The sequence below is a fragment of the Muscardinus avellanarius genome, assembly GCF_963383645.1.
Source record: "Muscardinus avellanarius genome assembly, chromosome: X".
NCBI lineage: Eukaryota > Metazoa > Chordata > Mammalia > Rodentia > Gliridae > Muscardinus > Muscardinus avellanarius.
Window position 1 is genome coordinate 66641672 of NC_137792.1, and position 23589 is coordinate 66665260.

The 23589-nt window shown below is 35.8% G+C and overlaps 1 protein-coding gene across 1 annotated transcript in view; it reads left to right on the forward strand.

Moving 5' to 3' along the window:
- Nucleotides 1-23589, forward strand: part of ATP11C (ATPase phospholipid transporting 11C (ATP11C blood group)) — a gene marked incomplete at both ends in the record, with an annotated part of 220410 nt that overhangs the window by 124268 nt on the left and 72553 nt on the right. The window contains 8 exons of the mRNA XM_080719070.1: nucleotides 980-1087; nucleotides 9801-9929; nucleotides 12425-12528; nucleotides 14525-14575; nucleotides 15719-15783; nucleotides 16098-16179; nucleotides 17290-17440; nucleotides 18654-18851. Coding sequence (XP_080575196.1) covers nucleotides 980-1087; nucleotides 9801-9929; nucleotides 12425-12528; nucleotides 14525-14575; nucleotides 15719-15783; nucleotides 16098-16179; nucleotides 17290-17440; nucleotides 18654-18851 — 888 coding nt within the window. The remainder of the gene's footprint in view (nucleotides 1-979; nucleotides 1088-9800; nucleotides 9930-12424; nucleotides 12529-14524; nucleotides 14576-15718; nucleotides 15784-16097; nucleotides 16180-17289; nucleotides 17441-18653; nucleotides 18852-23589) is intronic.

Genomic DNA, 23589 nt, shown 5'->3' on the forward strand with positions numbered 1-23589 from the left:
CTTAACAATATTGGGAACCAGGTTACCTTTTCTCTTGGGGTTATCTGGTCTTCTATCATGCCTACCAGGAAATATAAGAATTTTCTCAAGTGTTTGGTTGCTAAATAAAGACCTTTGGAATGTGTGTTCCCTTCAGCTATTAGGATTTTTTAATGTCATAAAATTACTGCTTCCAAGAATAGTATTGTGGTTCTCAAAGGCTTTTACTGATTCATTCTACTCCCAATACTAGTTCATGTTATAGCCTTTTTTCCTTCAGCCACCATCACAGAATGTAGTCTATGAAGTGATATCCTAGCTTTGTCAAAAAGACTGATGGAAGAGGAATGGATAGAATACCTGAGGGGGGAAAAAAAGGAAGAGAAGGTGTGAAGAAATTTTTCAAACAGTTCTATTTGAAAAGGTCCAGATATTCTTACAACAAAAAAGCAAAGGTATATAAAAAATAGAAGGTTATGCTCAAATGAGCAACCTCTTTCCTTAGTTCTTTTGGTTTAAATCTACTCTTCACAGAAAGCCCGAAGAAAATAGACCATTAGATCTTTAATTACTTTTAAAAACTTTATACAATAAAAATATATTTCTTATGCTTCTTGGATAGTCCAAGATCAAGGATCTGGCATCATGAGGACCTTTTAGTTGTATTAAGGTCGAAACAGGAATGGATCTTTTCCAAATTAAAAATGTAGAGACAATTGCCATTCAATTGAATAAGAGTAGAACTAAAAGAATAAATTACAGTCCTTCACAGTTATCAAGGATCTGATAATATTAATTTTTATCTGAACAATGGAGGAAACTTAAAGCTATTTACCTAAAGGGTGTTTTCAAAGTATGTGCATCTTTGTTTTTTTAGCATTCTGAGTTGAAATTAATATTTCAGTTATTTGTATCTGCTCTTGCCTCATGGGAGGTTATAGACATTTATTAACAGCTTCATTCTCTGAGCTTGATTATAAAGCTATATTTATTCTTCCAGGGATATGAGGATTGGCTGAGACACAGAGCTGACAATGAAGTCAACAAGAGCACTGTTTATATTATAGAAAATGCAAAGCGAGTGAGAAAAGAAAGTGAAAAAATCAAGGTATTTTTAGTTCACACCTTTTTTGTGTATGTGGAACTGGGGATTGAAAACAGGGACATTCTACCTCCAAGATACATCCCAAGCCCTATTTTTTATTTTTTATTTGGAAGCAGAGTCTCACTAAGTTGGGGAGGACCTCACAAGTTGCTGCGGCTGGGTGTGAACTGCAATCCTCCTGTCTCAACTTCCCAGGTACTGGGATTACAGTTTGTACCACCACGCCTACCTTTTTTTATTGTGGTAAAATTGTGTATTTGAAAGTATACAATTTGGGCGTGGTGGTGCACGCTTGTAATCCCAGCATTTGGGAGGCTGAGACCGGAGGATTACAGTTTGCGGACAGCCTCAGCTACTTAGTGAGGCCCTCTGCAACTCAGTGAGACCCGGTTTCAAAATAAAAAATAAAAAATAGGGCAGGGGTGTAGCTCAGAGGTCGAATGCCCCTGGGTTCCAATCCCAGACCCACAAAAAAAAAAAAATATATATATATATATACACATACACACACACACACACACACACACATACATACATACACACACATACAATTAGCCAGGTGTGGTGCCACACGTCTGTAATCTCAGGAATCAGGAGGCTGAGACAGGAAGATAGCAACTTCCCTGATATCCTTAGTAATTTGGCAAGTCTCTTATCAACTTAGATCCTGTTTCAAAATAAAAAGGATTCAGGATGTAGTTCAGAGATTGAAGGCACCTGAGTTCAACCCCAGTACCCATACTCACAAAGAAATAAAGCATACAATTCAGTGTCATTTACTATGTTCACAATATTGTGCAACTATCAATACTAACTAGGTCCAGAATATTTTTTTTTATTATCTAAAGAGGAAACCACATGCCCATCAGTCATTTCAACATTACTCTCTTACCCCAGACCCTAGTAAACTAACCTTTTGTGTGTGTGTGTGTGTGTGTGTGTGTGTGTGTGTGTGTGTGTGTGTGTGTGTGTGATATTGGGGATGGAATGTAGGGGCCTTCTACCTCCAGGCTACTCTCCCAGACCTATTTTATATTTTATTTTGGAAACCGGGTCTCTTAAGCCAACTGAGGCTGGCTTCGAACCTGTGTGATTGTCCTGTCTCAGCCTCCCAAGTGCGGGGATTACGAGTGTGCACCACCATGCCTGGCTAAACTAACCTTTTTTATGCCTCTTCAGATTCACATATTTAATGTAAAAAAGTCATTTTAATGACTTTTTCTGACCTTTTCTTTCACTCAAGATTCATTTTGGTATAGCATGTATCAATAATTCATTTTTATGGCCCCATAAAAATTTCATTATATGTATTATATTTATCAGCTAATAAACATTTGAGTTATTTCTACTTTGGAGTTATTATGAATATTGCTGCTAGGAACATTCAAATAAAAGTTTTCATTTGGACATCTATTTTCAACTCTTTGGGACACATACCTACTTGGAGAGAATTGTTGCTCTTGAGGTATTCCTGTGTTTAACTTTTAGTAACCCATCAAACTGTTTTCCATCATGGCTATACCCTTTACAGTTTCAGCAATGTATGAGAGTTTCTAGATGCTATTATAGTTTTGAAGATCTCATGCAATTAATTTTTGTTCAAATTAATGATTGTTTATTACTACACAATAAGACCTTTGTCAACATTTTAGACTTGTCTATATCAGACTTTTTTTTATTCCAAGTAGAGTTTTCAAATTAATAAAGTATAATTTTAGAGCAGTTTTAGGTTTATAGATAATTTTAACAGAAAAGATAGAAAGTACCCTACATATATACCTAGCCCTGCTGCACTCATAATCTCTTCTACTGTCAACAGCCTGTAACAAAATGGTATGTTTATTACAATCAGTAAATCTACTATGACACATTATTTTCACCTTGATTCCATAGTTTATATCAGCAATAACTCTTAGTGTTGTACATTTTATGAGTTTTGACCAATATATGATTATATGTATCTAACACTATAGTGTCATATAGTATACCTTTACCCTAAAAAATCCTCTATGCTTTGCCTATTTATCTCACTCCCTCTTAACCACTGGTAACCAATACCTCTTCTACTGTCTCCATAGCTTTGCCTTTTCTAGAATCTGGTATTATTGGAGTCATGTACTATGTATTTTTTCAGATTGACTTATTTAGTGTAATATGCATTGAAATAATCCAGTAGTAGTATTACAGGAATGCAACACCATGGCTGTATTTTATTATTAATTTCTAGTTTATTGTGTGTTCAGAGAATATATTTTATATCAGTTCTTTAAAATATATTCAAATACTTTTGTTCCAGAATATGGTATATTTTGGTGATTGTTACACATGCAGTCAATATAATCTAAAAGACTGCATTCTGCTGTTGTTGGGTAGAGATTTGTATAAATGTCAATTAGCTCAACTTGTTTAGTGATTTTTCAATAATTCTCTATACTTATTGAGTATTTTCTTACTTGTTTTATAAATATTTGAGAAAAGAGACTGGAAATCTTCAAAGCTGACTATGAATTTGCCTATTTTTCTGTTCCATCAATTTTTATGTGCTATGTGATAGTGCAAAAAACTTAGTTTAAGATTGTTATATCTTCTTGGTGAATTGGCCCCTTTATATAGTTCCCTTTTTTCATGGTAGTATTCTTAGTTTTGAAGTCAAATTTTTCTGATAAACTGGGCATGGTGGTTCTTGTCTATAATCCAGTACTTGGGAGGCTGAAACAGGAGGACCATAGGTTCAAGACCAACCTCAGCAACTTAGCGATATCCTGTTTCACCATAAAAATAAAAAAAAAAGTAGAATGCCCCTAGGTTCAGTCCCTAGTACCAAAAACAAATTCTAATAATATCCTCAATACAACTTCCTTCTGCTTGGTGTTTGTATAGTATTCTCCACCCTTTTAATCTATCTACATCCTTTTATTCTTAGTCCAGTGTTTTTGTCTTTTTGTTTGTTTGTTTGTTTGTTTGTTTGTACTAGAAATTGAACCCAGGGACAGTTTGCCCTGGAGCATTATCCACCGTCCTTCTTTTTTTTATTTGGAAATGGAGTCTTGTTACCTTTCCAAAGGTCTCACTATACTGAGGCTGTTCTCAAACCTGCTATCCTCCTGTCTCATCTTCCCAAATACTGAGATTACAGGTGTATACCACCAAGCCAAGGGTGTCTTTTAAAAAAATTCAGTCTGAAAATTTTTGGTTTTAATTGAGTAGTTTAGAGCATTAATATTTAGTGTAATTATTAATATGATTTGATTATCTTTTTTAATTATTTAGACCTTTTATGTAATTTTATTGGAGCATTATCATCTCACATCATAATGTAAATCATAGTGACAGTGACATACATGCTCACAGCACTTGGGGGGCTTTTCTCTAGCTGCCTCTCCATTTCCCCTCTCCTGCATAGAGTACTGAGATTGATATTGGTATTTTCACATATGTACGCATAGTTGATGGTAGTAATTCTGTTAATGAAGCTCACTCTTCCCCTCCCCTTCCCTTACAACCTCCTCCCTAGCTCCACTGAGGTTTCTTCTCCATTGTCTGAATTCACTCTGGTATCCCAATTACTCCCTAGCTTCTGTATATGAAAGAAAACGTATGACCTTCACTTTCTGTGACTGGCTAATCTCACTTAACATAATGTTCTCCAGGTCCATCCATTTTCCTTCAAATGACATTATTTTGTTCTTTATTGTTTAGTAAAATTCACCTTTGTACATATCCCACAATTTTATAATCCATTCATCTCTTGATAGACACATAAATTGTTTCCATAATTTGGCTGTTGTGAAGTATGCTGCTAGCAACATGGATATGCATGTATTACTGTAGTTCTCAGATTTCAGTCCCCTTGGAAGGATAACCAGGAGTGGTATAGTTGGATATTTCAACTTTTGTGTGTGATTCTACTGTATCACTTCCCTTGGCTAACTAATTAGTTTTAATTCTTATAAATTTTAAATGATTGTTCGAGTTTACAATATACGTTTTAACGTACTAATCTGAGCTTCACATAGTATTAGACTACCTCATAATGTAAGAAAGAACCTTCAAACTGGCTACTTTAACTTTCTCATTTTACATCCTTTGTGTTATTTTTGTCATACATTTGCTTCTGTGTTTTATAAAACCCTCAACACATTTCTATTTATGTTTTAAGTAGTCAGATATCTTTTTTAGTCTTAAAAGATGTATGTCCTGAATTTACCATTTAACCATTTTAAAAGTATAATTCATTTCTATTAATATACATTTATAGTGGTTTACAATAACCACCACTAATCCATTTCTAGAATTCTTTCCATCATCCCCAACAAAACTCTGTACTTATTAAACTATTACTTTCCATTGCTCACCTTGTAACCTCTATTCTACCCTTTGTCTCTATGAATTTACATGCATTAGCTCCCTCAGACAAGTGAAATTATACAAACTTGTCCTTTTGTTTCTTGCTTATTTCATTTACTCAAAAAATTTCAAGGTAAATCTATATTATAGCATGTACCAAAACTTTCCTTTTCAAAGCTATGTAGGGCACAGCAGGGTGCATGTGTTGTCCCAGTTACTTGATGCTATGAGCATTAATGTACAAGTATCTGTTTGAGTCTCTGCTTTTAGTTCTTTCGTGTATATAACTTTGAGTGGAATTGCTGAATTATACTTGTCTTTAAAATATCTTTTTTGTGGGGGTTGTTTGTTTTGTTTGGTACTGGAAATTGAAACCAGGAGCATCCTACCTCTGAGCTAAATCCCTAGTCCTTTTTTGGGGGGTGGGGACCTGGGGATGGAACCCAGGGACATTTGATCTCCGAGCTACACCCCCTGCCCTATTTTTTCTTTATTTTTGAAACAGGGTCTCACTAAGTTGTGGAGGGCCTCACTAAGTAGCTGAGGCTGTCCGTGAACCGCGATCCTCCAGTATCAGCCTCCCAAATGCTAGGATTACAAGCATGCACCACCACCCCCAGCCCCTAGTCCTTTTTAACTTAATATTTACACAGGGTTTTTAATAAGTTTCTGAGAGTATCACTAAATTGCTAAGGCTGTCCTCAAACCTGTTTCCTGTCTCAGCTTCCCAAGTACTTGGATTATAAGTGTGCATCAACCACACCCAGCTTTCCTCTCCTTTTTAACTCTAGTTACATGACTGTTAGATTGATATTTTCCTATATCTTCTAATGATCTTTTATATTTTAATCCACTCCTTTTTCTCTTTATATACCACTTTGATTAATTTTGGTTGGTCTCTCTTTAGGATTACTATTTCTTTTGCTGAATATTGTTTGCTGGTTTGGGGATACCAACTCTGATACCATGTATTTTCATTTCTAACTTTTCATTTTCCTTTCTTTTTTGTTAGAATCCAACTCTCTGCCAGGATTTTTCATCCACTGTTTTATATAGTCTGTCTTTTCCACTAAATACTTTAATATCTTAATAACAGCTATTTAAAGACCTGGTTTGATATTTCTAAGATCAGGGTATATCTGGCTCTGTCCATATTGATTCCTTCCTCTCTCAAGAGAGTGACTCATTTTTTGTGATTTTTGTGCATTTCTTATTTTCTTTGAGTTTTTAACATTGTAAAAGAATGACAGGGAAGAAGGAGGTCAGAATTATGTATGTTCTGAAAAGGACCTTTCTTCTTCTGTCAAGCCATTAATGTTGGTGGTTGAGTCAGTCTATTCAACAGTTGGGCTGGCTTTGTTTTTGTTATGATTATTGGTATTTTAAGTGTACCACTAAACTTCAGATTCTTTGAATGGTAGATTACTGTTTCTTTGAACTCTGTTTGTGTGGGACCTAATGTGCCTATATAATTTTGCCGGGTTTCCTCTTCGACCATACTCTTTTAATACATTCTGGTAGGAACAGAGTGGATTATTGGTTCTTTTTTAGGCAGACTATATGCACCTAAGTCTCAGGACAGGATTTTTCTCAATATTTCCATTCTACTTCCTATGGTAGTCAGGGCCTTACTTCTAGTGGCTTTTCTGTTCTAGCCCTTGCAGCGGTTTTATTTTTGCTTCCTCCTTCCCTGTAGTAGTGGTGACATTTCCCTGAGACTGCCAGGGAAGGTGGTTCCTACCTTTATCCAGATGCAGAATGTTTTTGCTTTATATGACAGAAAGGTTCATTGTTTTGGTTCATGTTTCTTCCATAGTAGTTGGTCACTATCTTTATGTCTGTACCAGTGAGAAGTTTTAGGTATCCTGACCTCATTATTGATAGATCCTTCCTCTTTTCTTCTTCTTTTTATTTGTTACTGGTACTGGGGATTGAACTCATGGGCATTCTATTTCTGACCTATACTCCTAGTCTAATTTTAGTTTTTAGTTTGAAACAGGGTCTCTCTACGTTGCTGAAGGCCTCACTAAGTTGCTGAATGTGGCTTTGAACCTCTAATCCTCCTTTCTCAGCCTGGGACTTTCTCAGTACTGGGACTACAAGTATACACAACCACACCCAGCTTTCTTTCAGGCTTAGAGAGATTCTAAACTGTTCTTCTAGTTCACACTAACCTTTAGAAATTGGCTTAAATTCTAGTTATTTTCTTCTTGCCTATTTTTAATGGTAGCCATCTTTTTATCTTGTCCTACCAGTTGTTAAACAGTTGATCTGTCCTCTGTTTCCTCAAAGGACCTGTTACCCTTTGAGTTTTAGTTCACTTAGTTACTTAAATCCTCAGCCCTCTGAAAGACTAAAATATTTTTGTAGATTATATATTTTTCAAATATTTGTTATGAGTTGGTGATACTCTCTTGTGGCATGTGTGTGTGTGTGTGTGTGTGTGTGTGTGTGTGTGTTACTTGGGATGGAACACAGGGGAATTGTACTTCTGAGCTACACCCCCAGCCTTATTTTTTATTCTTTTTTTAATTTATTTTTTATTTTTTTGGTGGTACTGGGGTTCCTGGAAACCCTTCTGCCTCCAGGCTACACTCCCAGACCTATTTTATATATATTTTAAAAATTTGGAAACAGGGTCTCTTAAGCCAGCAAGGCTGGCTTCGAACCCGCACGATCCTCCTGTCTCCGCCTCCCATGTGCAGGGATTACAAGCGTGTGTTACCACGCCCGGCTATTTTTTATACATTATTTGGAAACAGGATCTCACTGAGTTGGCAAAGGACCTCACTAAGTAGCTAAGGCTGGCTGCGAACCTGGATCCTCCTGTCTCAGCCTCCCAAATGCTGGAATTACAAGCGTTCACCACTACACCAGGCCTCTTGTCGTTTTTTAAGTTGTTACTGGAAACAGAACTTGAGTTGATTATATAACTGGGTCATAACATTCCCTTTTTTTTGCCTTCATCTTTTACCATTATCTTTACTTTTAGAGTATGGCCTAAATCCCTTATCTCAGCTAGCCAAGCCCTTTGTGATCTGCGCTTTACCCATCTCACCTGCCTCAACTTGCATCACAAATGCAGGGAACATTGTATTTTGTTTCTGAGAAAATCCTAAGTGTTGAAGAAAATGTTCTCTTTGTGAGTTTTATTTATCAGTGGCTGAAATTCATCTCTCAACCTCTGATGAGCATTTCTTTCTAAGATGTTTGGATTTTGTTATTTTTCATCTGAATGTTTAAGTATAAATTGTGGTCTTATTCTCAGCAACATAAGTGTTTAAGTGACGAAGGGAAAACTCAATAAAATACTGTTTACCAATTAGCCCAATTATTTTTTTTGGCTAATTAAGATTGGCAATGAAAATAAAACATTTCTGAATAGGTTTTGAAATCCTCATCCTTTTCTGCCTACTCTTATTGCAAATAGAAGACAGGTGATTCCTCAATTAGCAATATGTCATAGCCAGTGTGTTCAGGTTGGTTCTTCAGATACTGAATTTTTCTTAAAGTAGATTGTCTTCTGCCATCATTAGCCTCCCCCTTTACCTGAGTATGCTGTACAGTAATTTTATTTATCATTTTCTATATATACCATACCATGAAAACTGTTGTGAAATACTACTTAGAGAATTATACTCTGCAAAAACAAACAGCATGAGTATTCATGAATTGAGAGAAAAGTAATTGTATAATATTTGTAACAATTATACTTAATGCCTATCAAATAGTGATGATTACTATTATCATCATTTAATGCTCACATCAGTTCTTTGATGTAGTTGTAATCAGTGAAGATGCTTACCAAAGTCATATAGTTAAGTGGCAGATCTGGGACATGAACCCAGGTTAAAACAGACAAACTTAACTATTATGTTTTATTCACTCCATTATTAAATTATCATTATTTTTGTGGTCTGCATGAACATGTCCACTTTGCACCATGAATATTTCAACATACTTTGCAAAGTGGACATGTGCATGCAGTGTTCATCTCAGTGTTCATGCAGTGCCTGACTTGGAAATGTAGATTGCCTCGATCTATTCAAGATAATGATTATGTTCATTGTCTTATCACACATTAATGCCAGAAATATCAAATCACACAAAAGTGTCAGAATAATTTTTTAGTCATAAAAAATCAGTGCCTTGGTAACCTGTAAGTATCCCAAGTCCTTGTGAACTTAAAGATGATTCTGAACATTGATTAATACATTGTCATCATCTTTTACATGGTACGGGATACTAGGAGACTCTCAAAAGCCCCATAGCTACAGACATATTTTACTAATGTTTTTATTTTAGTGTGGTGTGATGCATGCTTTATTTTGTTTCAAAATATTTCTGCTTATTTTATTCTCCATTCTAGGTTGGTGATGTAGTAGAAGTTCAGGCAGATGAAACCTTTCCCTGCGATCTTATTCTTTTATCATCCTGTACCACTGATGGAACCTGTTATGTCACTACAGCCAGTCTTGATGGGGAATCCAATTGCAAGGTAATAGAAACTAAACCTGGCCTAAGTATTTTGATCTCAGGATAGCTAATCATATAGTACTTTTTACAAGTATTCTCTAAACACTTATTTCTCCTATTTAAGTAGGTTTTGTATTTGAGGTCATCTGTTATATAATGGTCCTTCAACTTCTAAGTAAATTTGGTGAAAGAGGTGGTGTTGAGTGGGGAAAAAAGTATGCCCCAAATAAAAACCATCACAATTTTATGGCAGTGGTTGAGTTTAATATTAACACAGTTTATTTAATATATTACTTAGGCTCTAAAAATGGGACTGATTGTAGGCTAAAACTGTATAACTGTAAAAATAATTTTATGTATTCTCACTTGGCCTACTTTTATTCTAAAAAGGATGGAGTCTTATGCCTGTAATCCCAACATTCAGGAGACAGAGATAGGAGGATGGCGGATCGTGGCCAACCTCAGCTACTTAGGTCCTCTGCAAGTCAGTGAGACCTTGTTTCAAAATAAAGACTAAAAAATAGGGCTGGGAGTATCTCTTGGAGGTAAAATGTCCCTGGGTTCCATCCCCATTACCAAGGGCATTTTACCTCCAAGCGACACTCCCAGCCCTATTTTTTAGTCTTTATTTTGAAACAGGGTCTCACTGACCTGCAGAGGACCTCACTAAGTAACTGAGGTTGGCTGTGAACTGCGATCTTTCTGTCTCAGCCTCCCGAATGCTGGGATTACAAGTGTTTGCCACCACACCGGACTTCTAGGCATATACCTTTAATTCTAGTACTTGGAGTCTGAGAAGGGAGGATCATAGGTTTAAGGCCGGCTTCAACAATTTAGTCAGACTTTCAGCAAACTAGCAAGACCTTGTTTCAAAATTAAAAAAAAAAAAGTTCTGGGTATATATCTCAGAAATAGAATGGCCATCGGTTCTAGCTTCAGTAGCACACACACACAAAAATGTTTATTTAAGGGATATATGACATCCAACCTGGAATAATTTGATTGGCTTTTTAATACATTAGGGTATGCTGGCAAATGCTTTTTAATTATATCTAGGAAGAATTTTAAATATGTTAATGTAAATTTCATCAAAATGGATATGTAATCTACTTACTTGGTATTTTCTGGAGTAGTCAGTCTTCCTATTACCCAGAATTCTACAGTGTATGAAGATGTGTCTTATATGTGCTGTCTTTAGAGTGATACCAGTGTGCTCATTTCTGAGTATAACTGTGGAAGGATCCTTTACTTATTTACTCTGGAGTTGAAGGCTAGGACTCAATATGTGAAAAAGGAACTTTACCTCATAAGTGACTGATTTTCAATTTCAAGGACATTATGATGAACTAATAGCATAAGCTGCTCAAAAACATAGTTAAATTTTAGGGCATATCAAGATAAAATCAAGAAATCTACCTAAAGATTCCTTAATTGTAAGAAGTTAAAGAAAATGAATTTTCAAGTAGTTTTCTCTTTTTTTCTTTTAAGCTGATCTGATCAAATCAGCTAAAAGCACAGATATTTTCAAAATCAGACCATAATTTTAAATATAGATGAGACAATTCTGTAATATTCCCCAAAGATATGTCAACAGCTTTTCCTTCTGTGTAAGCAGTGTACTTTCTGAGTCTGTATTTGCCTTTGTTTGATAATTTATAAGTGGGTTCATCGGAGCTTGCCTTGAGTTTTGGGTGAGTCAAGTATATAATACACACTAGTAGAATATTCTGTCTGACTAACACAGGATACCTCCTCTTCCTGCTCTTATAAAATGTAGTGTTGTAGAGCATTTTCAATATCATTAATTAAGCTATTTGTGTAATGGAACATTAATGATTTTTTCTTACTGTTGGCAAAATTCTTTCATTGTTATGACCAAAAGTGTTGTGTTCTGTTCATATGTGGATATTTGCATTGCTATACACTATAGTGAACAAAATAAGTCTCAATTCTATAAATAGGATAAAGAATAAATGTATTAAATTTTCATGGATGTTTCAGTTAATTATATGCATGCTGCAAATGGAGTACTCTAAACTGTCACTATCAAGAAAAGCATTTAGAAGCTGGGCATGGTGGCATGTGCTTGTAATCCCTGCATTTGGGAGGCTGAGACAAGAGGATCATGGTCCGTGAACAGCCTCAGCTACATAGTGATGCCCTTTGCAACTCAGTGAGACCCTGTTTTAAAATATAGAATAAAATATAGGGCTGGAGGTGTAGCTTGGAGGTACAATGCCCCTGAGTTCCATCCACAGTACTGCAAAATAAAAAGTTCATTTAATTATTTTTCTTTTATCTTTGAAATCTCCTCACAGCAGAGTGATCTTTCTAACTGTGGTATATTTTAAGAATAATATTATATAATTTATTTGGTGGGAAGTGTGCATCAATATTTGTAGTATTCTGCCAAAGTCTTTTGTGAAAACATACTATGTTTTTGGAATCAGTTGTGTGGAAAAGAAATTTTTTTTGTATTTGCTCCTTTCTTTTCTTTCTTTTTTTTCTTTCATCTAGACACATTATGCAGTACGGGATACTATAGCTCTATGTACAGCTGAATCCATTGATAGCCTTCGAGCAGCAATTGAATGTGAACAGCCTCAACCTGACCTCTACAAGTAAGAATCACCAAATTTCACTTCACTACTATCTGTTGGCTCTGCTTCTTTTTGCTACCAGTATTTAAAAAAAAAAAACACCCACCACTTACCAGCCCACTCTCATGTATGTTTTTCTGAGCTGTTCTTCCTTCTGGCAGGGAAATGAATCAAATTAGTCTTGTTCACTATCAGCCTAAGATAAATCAGTGTAGGCCCAGACATACTATGATTTTTATAATTTTTTCTTATTTGTAAACATGACCATCTATCAAGTTTTAAAATTTATATTATCACATAAGTCGATATACCAGACTAATTAAGTGTCCAAGGTTATTTAAAATAAAAACATGCTATCCAGTATTAAAGAGAAACGGTAATATGGGGCCATGCAGTTAGCAGGCACTCTATCATTTCCTGCAGAGATCACAATGAACCAAGGATTGCCAGTAAGCCATTTCTTTACCATAGTAAACAGTTGAGTTGAAGGAACAGTAAAATGGCATAAATTTTCTGTTTTTTCTCTACTTAGTTTGGTTGCTTAGAGCATGGTGCTAATGAGATTAGAGTAACAGTTTTTGTCCCCATGTGGTCCAGTTAATTTTATTCTATGCATTTGTTACAGATGGCCTCCATTACCTAGGCCAGGCACCTTGTTAATGCACACTGTTGGTCATATGGGAGACCACGTTGTTGGATTTGTTTATTTTTCTCTGAGAATCATGCCCATCTTTCTTTCCACCATTCTTTCTTCTTTCTGAATTTCCTCTTCTATATTCCCCATGGTAGTATAAACTAGGGCCACAAAATAAAATAACTATTCTCTGCCTTCAAGGAGCTCACAGTGAGCAAAGGAAATAAAGCAGTAATTCTTAGCTTACAGTGTAATAATAGATATATTTGCAAAATCCATGGAATTACAGAAAGGGGTGACTTATTCTACCTGTAAATTATATGCACACACATTCTTGCATATGTATAGGATAACTGCAAATTTTTTCGCATATCATAAATATGGAGAGTTTTAGTGTAGACAAAATTATCCTAATTTCCCTAGTATAAATTGAATCCTTTGTTCTATAACTTCAAAATACTTTGTACTTCATTACCCTAGTAGTAATCACATGCATTGTATCTTCCCCTGACTTTAATTTTTAGGGAAATTATTGTATCTTTTGTGTTTATTTGTATATCTTCAGTGCCTGGTACATTAATGTCACAATATATGATGAATGAAAGGGCAGACCTTATGTTTTATATATAATATAAAATGTTTCTATTTTTTAGTAAAGACAACTGTTTATAATATGAATCACAAAACAATCGTAACACTCTTGTTAATGGGCAGGGTTAGGGTTTTTTCACCCGCTTTTGCAGAAATGCAGGTTTCTTTATGATCAGCCAAAATAATTGATTGAGTCAAGATCAGTATTGTGATCACTTGCAAGATACAGGCTGGACATTTCCAAGATAATAACCAAGTATTCTTTGTCTAAGACTAATGTCGTGGTTCAAAAGGTGTTCCCAGGCCCAGCAGCATCAACATCACCTGGGATCCCTAACCAGAATCTCAATGATGGGGCTAGAAATCTGTGTTTTTATATACCCTATAATGATTCTAATACATGTTTAAGTGTAATAAGTACTAACAGTTTTAAAGGTTGTTTTTTTAACACCAGAAACCTTCTTTCACATGAATCTAAAATAGATGTCACATTATTTCTATGAAGGTATAGATGACATGATTTTTGTATGCATGAATAATGCCAAGTGGAGCTTGAAAATCAATTTGAATCTTTGTTTACTTAAATCTATAATATTATTTTAAGGACTAGATTAAGATTTCATGCATCTTTTGGCTCAAAATAATTTTTCCCCCAGAAACATAATAGGATATTGTAATTCACGTAGAGTCTTATCTTTTACATTATTTGTGTTTTGTTTCATTTGCATATTGGTAGTATGTGGATTTCACCTGGATATAGAAAATACACTTGCTATTATTTTCTTTTTACAGGTTTGTTGGACGAATCAATATCTATAGTAATAGTCTTGAGGCTGTTGCCAGGTTTGTTTGTTATTATTTTATCTGTCCTTTTGGGGTGATACATTTATCTTTTAAAACCACTAAAATAACCAACTACGTGTTGTTAGAGAAAGAGGTGTTGTTAGAGAAAGAGATGTAAATAGGAGCAAATAACTAACCATGTGATTGGTAGGGTTGTGGTGGTAAGGTCTCTATGTACAGGGTAGAGAGAGTGTTGCACATGCTTGTAATCCCAGTACTTGGGAGGCTGAGACAGAATTGCAATTTGAGGAAAGCCTCAGCAAATAGTGTGACTCTCAGCAGCTTAGCGAGACACTGTTTCAAAGTAAAAATAAAATAGAGCTGGGGATATAGCTCCAAGGTAGAATACCCCTGGGTTCAATCCCTAGTGCCACAGAGAAATAAAGAAAGTTAATGCTTACGGTTTCCAAAAGAGCAATGCTCCAAACCCTTTGACTAATATTCGTAAACCTATTCTACCTACTGTATTTATTATCCTGGTTGTGTAGTGGCTGACAAGTTTAGAAACATATCTGGATAAGTATGGTTTAAGGAAGAGTAACTGAAGGACTAGGCAATGTATAAAATACAGGAAGAATTACTTGGACCTAAGCAAAGTGAAAAGGTAATAATTTATTTAAAAAAAAACCCAGTTCTTAAAAAGAAAGATGCTTTCTTTCTTTTATCATCCAGGTAATTACCTCAACTTTTGCACTTGGACTTTGTAGTCACATTCAAAAAGAAAGAAATGCAGAGTGCTCAATGATATCCAATGACAGGCCTTACTCTCTCAAAGCTAGCAGTGTTTTGCTCACCTACACCTTTATCTGGCCCAGTCTTTTGTTACCCTCTGTTTCTGTTTCTTCCTGTCTACTGCTGTGTCCTTTTCTTGTCTTGCTATCTGTGACTCATAATCACCTGACCACTCTGCACATTTCTCTACCTCCGTTACTGCCTACTCCTGTATTGCACTTCCATCTGTGCTTTACCTTCAAGTCCTTCAAAGAGAAGGCTCTTTCACCTTGTCCTGGGGAGTAAGCATATGGTGGAAATAGACATATAAATTCTGAATCCCTTGGAGACATATGTGTATCAGGGAAAAATCTGTCTTCAGAGTCAATGATACTATACATTTTTAATAAGCTCTGTTTATTTTTTATATAGGTCTTTGGGACCTGAAAATCTCTTGCTGAAAGGAGCTACACTAAAAAATACCAAGAAAATATATGGTAAACAATTTTTAAAATACATTTTTCAGGAATATATTTTGTAAAGCCTGTTTAAAAGTGAGCATGGCACATGCTTCCATGTATTCTAAACAATATTTAGGTGCTAAGAATGTACAAAATGATAATCTAACATGAAGTATGACAAATATTCTGTAGAATTGAAATTATACTATAAATGATATATCAACGAGTGAGTGGAAGATCACTTAGAACTTGTTTTTTTAGACTTAAACATTTATAAAACCATGTGGGTATGGAGTTGGTTGGCAAGTTCAGTTGTAACCTACTTTTCATTATATTCTGTTATTCCACAGGAGTTGCTGTTTACACTGGAATGGAAACCAAAATGGCTTTGAACTACCAAGGGAAATCTCAGAAACGTTCTGCTGTTGAAAAGTTAGTGTGCATCATGATTTATTTAATCGTTGTTGATTGAAATAGTAACCTCTTCAGTAATTTTTATTAACAGCCATAACTAAGAAACAATATCAGTTATTAAAGCAATTACTATTCTGAGTACTTATGTTCTATAAACTGTCCTCAATGACTTATATATTTGATTTACTCTATTGAACAAATCTATGAAGCTATTTTTCTTAGACTCTTCTCTTTACAGACCAGGAAATGGTCTTCAAAATGATAGGTGACTTACCTAAACTGATCTAGCTATTAAAGGGCAGAGATTACTTAAACTATAAAGTCATTCCCTTTTGCTGTCAGAGTTAATGGTTTGGAATTCTCTAATTGCTGTATTCAAGTTGGTTCTAAAACATAAATAATAATCTCCCAGTAGACCTTCAAACCATGTATTACTGTCAACAACCTCTATCGTGAACATGGATGGATATCCAGTATATCAATGGTGCTTTCTTCAGGGCGTGTGTGTGTGTGTGTGTGTGTGTGTGTGTTGGTGGCACTGGGGATTCAACCCAGGAATACTACCTCTGAACCATACCTCCAGCCCTTTTTATTTTTTATTTATTTTGAAATGATCCCACTAAGTTGCTGAGGGTGTCATTAAATTTCTGAGACTGACTTCAAACCTACCATCCTCCAGTCTAAGCCTCCCAAATACTGGACTTACAGGCATGTACCACCACACCTGGCTTCAACTTTCAAACAATGCTGAGAAAGAATATATTCTGGGCTTGTGGGTTTCATATTTGCCTTTAATCCCAAATATTTAGGATTCTGGGATATGGAGATTAGTTTCTCCTTCTATAAGGGTTGCATAGGTAATAGCATATATCTGTCTCCTATCAGCTATCCATTGCATTTTGAAGAACATTGGTGATGAATAAACACTTAAGGGTCAACTTTCCCATTTTGTCACTTGACAGCAATGCTGAAGCTATGAGAACTTAAGTTTCATAGATAAAAGTTTTTGTGCTATGTTTGAGCATCACACATAAGATAAGCTTTAGATAAACTCAACAGTTTAATTTATATTAGTTGATATCTAAAATAATTAGTTAGTTTTAAAATTCATACTATCTTATTTTTCAGGTCCATCAATGCCTTCCTGATTGTGTATTTATTTATCTTACTGACCAAAGCTGCAGTGTGTACTACTCTAAAGTATGTTTGGCAAAGTACCCCATACAATGATGAACCTTGGTATAACCAAAAGACACTGAAAGAGCGAGAAACTTTGAAGGTAATTCATTTTCCATTTTAACTAGGAATTTGTGATCAAGTTACTTTTTATTGAAACACTGTTCAGAAAAATGACATCTTTTATTTTTTTCTGTTTTCTTTTTGGTTCTGTTGTGGCCCTGAGCCATTAAATACTTGAATTTCAAATTTCTCTAAAATTTTACTTTAGGCATTTACACTTATTTTGTTGGTGGTACTGGGGATTGAATCCAGCAGTGCTCTTAACTAAGATATGTCTGCAACATATTTTATTTTGAAACAGGGTCTCAAAATATCTCAGGCTGACTTTGAACTTGTGATCCTCCTGCCTCATTTTCCTTTATTAGTAGGATTATAGGAATGTTCCACTGCACCTGGCATCTATGCTCCTTTAGCTCTTCAGTTAAGAATTTGAGCTGGGTGTGATGGCACATACCTATAATCTCAGTACTTGAGTGGCTAAGATAGGATGATAGGATGATTTCAGGTTCAAGGCCAGCCTCAGCAACTTAGGGAGTGCCCTCTGAAACTTAATGAGCTTCTGTTTCAAAATAAAACCAAAAAATATGGGGTTGAGGATGTAACTAGGAGGTGGACTTACTGTGGGACAGTCCCTCCCTAGTACCACAAAAAGAGTAAAAAAGAAAGAAAAGTCACAGATCTAAAATCAGTAACTCCTACTCCCCAGTCCTGCAATGGGAGAAAGGAATTTGAAGCAATTTGGCAAAAAATACTGGCTCTTTTTTTTTTTTTTTTTGCAGTACTGGGAATTGGGAAATCTACCTTTTAGCTATACCCCAGCCCTATTTTTTATTCTTAATTTTGAAACAGGGTCTCACTAAGTATCTGAGGTTAGCTGCAAACCAACAATCCTCCTGACTCAGCCTCCCAAGTACTGGGATCACAAGCAGGCACCACTACACCCTGCTCTAGTACTGGCATTTTAATATAATATGAGCTCAAGAGACATGATAGGAGCATAAAAGAACATGATAACTTGTTAAGATAGAAGGTACATACATGGAAGAATAATGATAAAATTGAGTATGTTGTTAAATACTGTTCTCAAATACTGTTATTTTTTACTACAATGATATTGTGTCATTGCGAAGTTTCTTTATAGCAAGAGCAGTGCTTTCAGTATTAAATGAAAGTTAAATGTTAACCTCTTTATATTATATATACTCATCTGAATGGATCTGTACATCTAATTAGCATGAACTTTTTTATTTTAGGTTTTGAAAATGTTCACTGACTTTCTGTCATTTATGGTTCTATTCAACTTCATCATCCCTGTCTCCATGTATGTCACAGTGGAAATGCAGAAATTCTTAGGCTCCTTCTTCATCTCATGGGATAAAGACTTTTATGATGAAGAAATTAATGAAGGAGCTTTGGTTAACACATCAGACCTTAATGAAGAACTTGGTCAGGTTAGAATACATTTTTGTTCAATTATAAGCTAAACTAGTGAAAACATGTTTTTCTTATCTAGATTGCCAGTATATGCCAACATTTCATATTTGGAAATGTGATTAAAAGAAAAATTTCTTATGCAGCATATAATAAAGATAAACAATATTTTCATAGCTATATCATCAGTTGTTTTGTTGGTAATTATTCAAAGGATACAATTTATATATTAAATTTGAATTTTACAGTAATTCTTTTTAAAATTCACCAGGTGATGTTGCTTTAAAACAAAATACATGTCCTCTTTATTACTGTCTCTGATCATTTGTGGATAGAATACAACGTAGTAAATATAGCGTCTTTATAAATGCATGATCTCCCATAAACAAAATTAACCAGAACTGTCCTATTGACATTTTCTTCAAACATTTCTGATCAGATGGACTAGAGACCTAGCAAAGCAGAGTTGTTTATTTCAGTTATGAGAGCTAAAATGAAGGAAAAATGTGAAGGCATGCGCACTTAAAATGCCTTTTGTTTCATATACCAATATAACCAAGACTGTGATCTCATTTCTAACTGAAGTGCATTAACTTCCTGTTGAAATGCAGTCTAACTGTAATCCCAAATGATAACTTCTTAGGTGCTTTTCTCATTAGTATTTAGCAAGTTTCCCCCTTTGTCTGAATTTGCTTTGTTGTCATGTTTTGGCTTGCATTTATTTTCATGATATTTAGAATATGAAAGTTGTGGAAATAACCATTTCTGTAACTGGGAAATGCAAATTCAGTTAATGGAACTTTGTGGCTAGAACAGGGCTTCACACTTGTTTTTCATCTGTACCTCAAAACTCCCTTTCCCTGAATTTCGCCTTCGTGCCACCCCACTCTATATTTTTAATCTTGACATAGCTTTTGCCTAAACCTATATGCCCCTTTAACAACTGCAATTAAATGGATAAAAGGACTCCTCACATACCATTTATATTTAGATCTGACTTCATGAGACTAGTGTTATCAGAATTTGGGCTTGCATTCAACATAGATACTAAAACACTAAGAATAGAAGAAGAAATGAAAGAAGCAGTGGCTGTTCCCTTTGATACTCTTTGTAGAAGATTCTGTTCTTGGTGAGTTTAGCTGCCACAGCCAACTGCAACCTTTTTTCATGTGTATGGTACTGGAGATGGAACCCAGGTTCATTCAACCTCTTAGTTACAATCCCCAGCCCTATTTTATTTTTTTATTTTGAAATAGGGTCTAAGTTGCTGAGGCTGGCTGTGAACCCATGATTATCCTGTCTCAGCCTCCCAAGTACTGGGAATAGAGGTTTGTGCCACCACTGCTGGCTCAATCCTAACCCTTTTAAACTCCAAATTTTCAGCCATAGACACAACTGTCAGAGTAGAACTACTCTACTCTTGATATAAGTCATTAGTCTGTAGGATTTTAACCTGTAAAATAGGGGATTTCATGTGCTCAACCTATAATTTAGAGCTCTTTCACTGTATAGTAACTATCACTAAGAGATAAAGACAACTAAAAACTAATGTGTTTTTTTTTCACTATTTTCACACAGTCATTTAACATAACACTCCTGTTTCCCCATATACCAAGTAGCAGTTCTCCATTGGTCTCCAGATAGGTATCCTGTAATTCATTTCAATTCTGACACTGTCTACCTGAAAATAGCATCAATTCCCAAATGGATTGAAGGCTAAGTCCTACAGTGCTGCTATTCTTAAAAGCACAAGTTGTGTACAATTCTTCTGAATACCAATTATAAATTTTGATTCCCATCCCCCCCTCCTTGAATTCCATTCATTTGTTGGAGTGGCTCACAAAACTCAGAGAAATGTATTTATATCTATGAAAACAAATATGTTTGCTGGGCAGAACTGTTATCATATGGGCAAGAGGCTGGGCTGTACCAGTCACCTGCTCAACAAAAGCTGCAAGTTAAATTGGCAAGAAAATAGGTTTTATTCAAAGCCAACTTTGAAGGAAGATAAAGGGAATTTTCTTTTTTCAAATCTTCATCTTCTGAGAACTTGAGGGTAAGAGAATCTCATAAGAGGAGGCAAATGGACAAAGAAAGAAAATGTATGTATTCAGATTTAAATAGCCAGAGAATCTGTTGGTTTCAGCTTCCTTGGCAACCATGGGGGAGGGGCAGTCCTTCAGCTTTTGCTCTCACTATGAGGAAATGAAGAAAAACAAGTTATCAGGAAGTTGTCGATTTTGGGAAGAGTCTGTTTCAGATACAGCTAAACAGCCTGATAGGAGACATGCCTAGGGCAAGTATTTGGGAAGGGCCATAGAGCTTCCATACCTTCTCCAGGTGTGCTACCCTCCAGGGACCTTCACATAATCAAGTTACCAGACCCAGAAAACTCTCTGGACCCAGTCTTTCTTAAATTTTATGGAAGCCTCACTAAATAGGCATGCTTGATTAAATCATTGGACATTGATGACGAACTTAAACTTCAGCCCTTCTATACTCTTTCCGGAGATTAGGGTTGGGGCTGAAAGTTCCAGTCCTCTAATAATGCCTTTGTCTTTCTAGTGACCTATCCAACTACCAGTCATGTCTTTAGCTTACAAAAGACATAGATATCTCTCTGGAGATTCCAAGGATTTTAAGATCATATGTGAAGAAATAGGAATAAAGATAAAAAACTATATTTCACAAAATCCAGTCTACTCCCATCTTCAAACACTGATTCCTTACATCTAAACAATATACAACTCAAAAGATACTGAAAAATTTATAGAATCCCATTTAATCATTGAAAACCTGTCTAGTCCATCATTGAAAAGGTCTCCCATAGTGATAACATTCAAGTTTGTAGGCTTCCATTTTTTTTCCTTTGTGGTACTGGGGATGGAACCCAGGTGCATTGAACCTCTGAGTACAGCACCAGCCGGATTTTTTATTCTTTATTTTGAAACATAGTCTTACTGAGTTGCAAAGGGCCTCACTAAGTAGCTGAGGCTGTCTGTGAACCATGATCCTCCTGTCTCTGCCTCTCAAATTTTGGGATTGCAAACATGCACCATCACACCCGGCTTTAATCTTTTTATTTTTGAAATAGGGTCTCACTGAGTTGCAAAGGGCTTCACTAAGTAGCTGAGGCTGTCCACAAACCATAATCCTCTTAGTCTCAGCCTCCCAAATGCTGGGATTACAAGCATGTACCACCACACCCAGCTGCAGACGTCCATTCTTAATCTTACCAGGTTCCAAAAGCAGTGGCTTAGAAAAGCATTGTTTCATATTTTTAGGCATCTAAGAGACAATTATCCTCTAGTGTTATGAGCCTTCCTTCAGGTGTTAATGTCATACTAGATTTCCCTCTTTTACCATCAAACCTTCCATTGTGACTTCTTCTCTTTATTGCAAGCCTTTTAAACTTTTGGAAGGATTCATTAAGTTTGGCCACTGTATTTGCATAGACTATAGGTAGTAATGCTGGTTGGTCTAGCAGGAACCTCTTCCTCAGTCCACTGCTATTTATTTATTTATTTTTATTGAATGTAAATGTTATACATTTAATCTGTATTTGGTACCCTCTCCCCCCCCTCGTTTCCTTTTCCCCCTCCCGATACTTAATATCTGGGCTAACCTTGCTATATTCGTACTTTTACACCTATTTGGAAATAGCCGCTCATCAATCAAGTTCAGCCTCCTTCCTCTCTTAGTTTTCCATTCAAACTTTGCTGAGATTTCCCTTCCATTATCTGGAGTTCCTCTGGTATCCCCAATGCTCACTCGTTTGGGCATACTAGAGGAAACATATATCCCTTCTCTTTCTGTGTTTGGCTGATCTCACTTAACATAATGCTTTCCAGCCCTTTCCATCATCTTACAAATGACGTGATTTTGTTTTTCTTCATAGCTGAATAGAATTCCATTGTGTGTATTTCCCATAACTTTGCAAACCATTCATCTCTTGATGGGGGCCTAGGTTGTTTCCAACTTTTGGCTATTACAAATTGTGCTGCTATGAACATAGGTATGCCTATGTTGCTATAGTTCTGTTTTCAACCCCTTTGGAAAAATACCCAGGAGTGGTAAAACTGGATCGTATGGTGGATTTATTCCCAGTTTTCTAAGGAATCTCCACACAGATCTCCATAGTGGCTGAACTAGTTTGCACTCCCACCAACAATATAAAAGAGTTCCTCTTTCCCCACATCCTCGCCAGCATTTATTATTGTTTGATTTATTTATGCTTGCCAATCAGACTGGGGTTAGATGGAATCTCATTGTAGTTTTGATTTGTATCTCCCTGATGGCTAATGATGAAGAACATCTTTTCATGAATCTATTGGCCATTTGTATCTCTTCTTTTGTAAAGTGTCTATTCAATTTGATTGCCCATTTCTTGATTGGGTTGTTTGTTTTGCTAGTGCAGAGTCTTTTGAGCTCTTTGTATATTCTGGATATTAGCCCCCTATCGGAGTGGTGACTGGTAAAGTTCTTCTCCCATTCTGTAGGCTTCCTCTTTAGGTTCTTGATGGTTTCCTTTGACGAGAAGAAGCTTTTTAGTTTGATGTTATCCCACTTGTTGATTCTTGCTTTAGTTTCCTGAGCTTTGGAGGTTTTGTTGAGAAAGTTACTGCCTGTGCCTATATGTTGTAGTGATGAGCCTATGTTCTCCTCTAATAACTTCACAGTCTCTAGTCTGATTTCTAAGTCTTTGATCCATCTCGAGTTGATTCCTGTGCATGGTGAGATATAGAGGTTTAGTTCCAT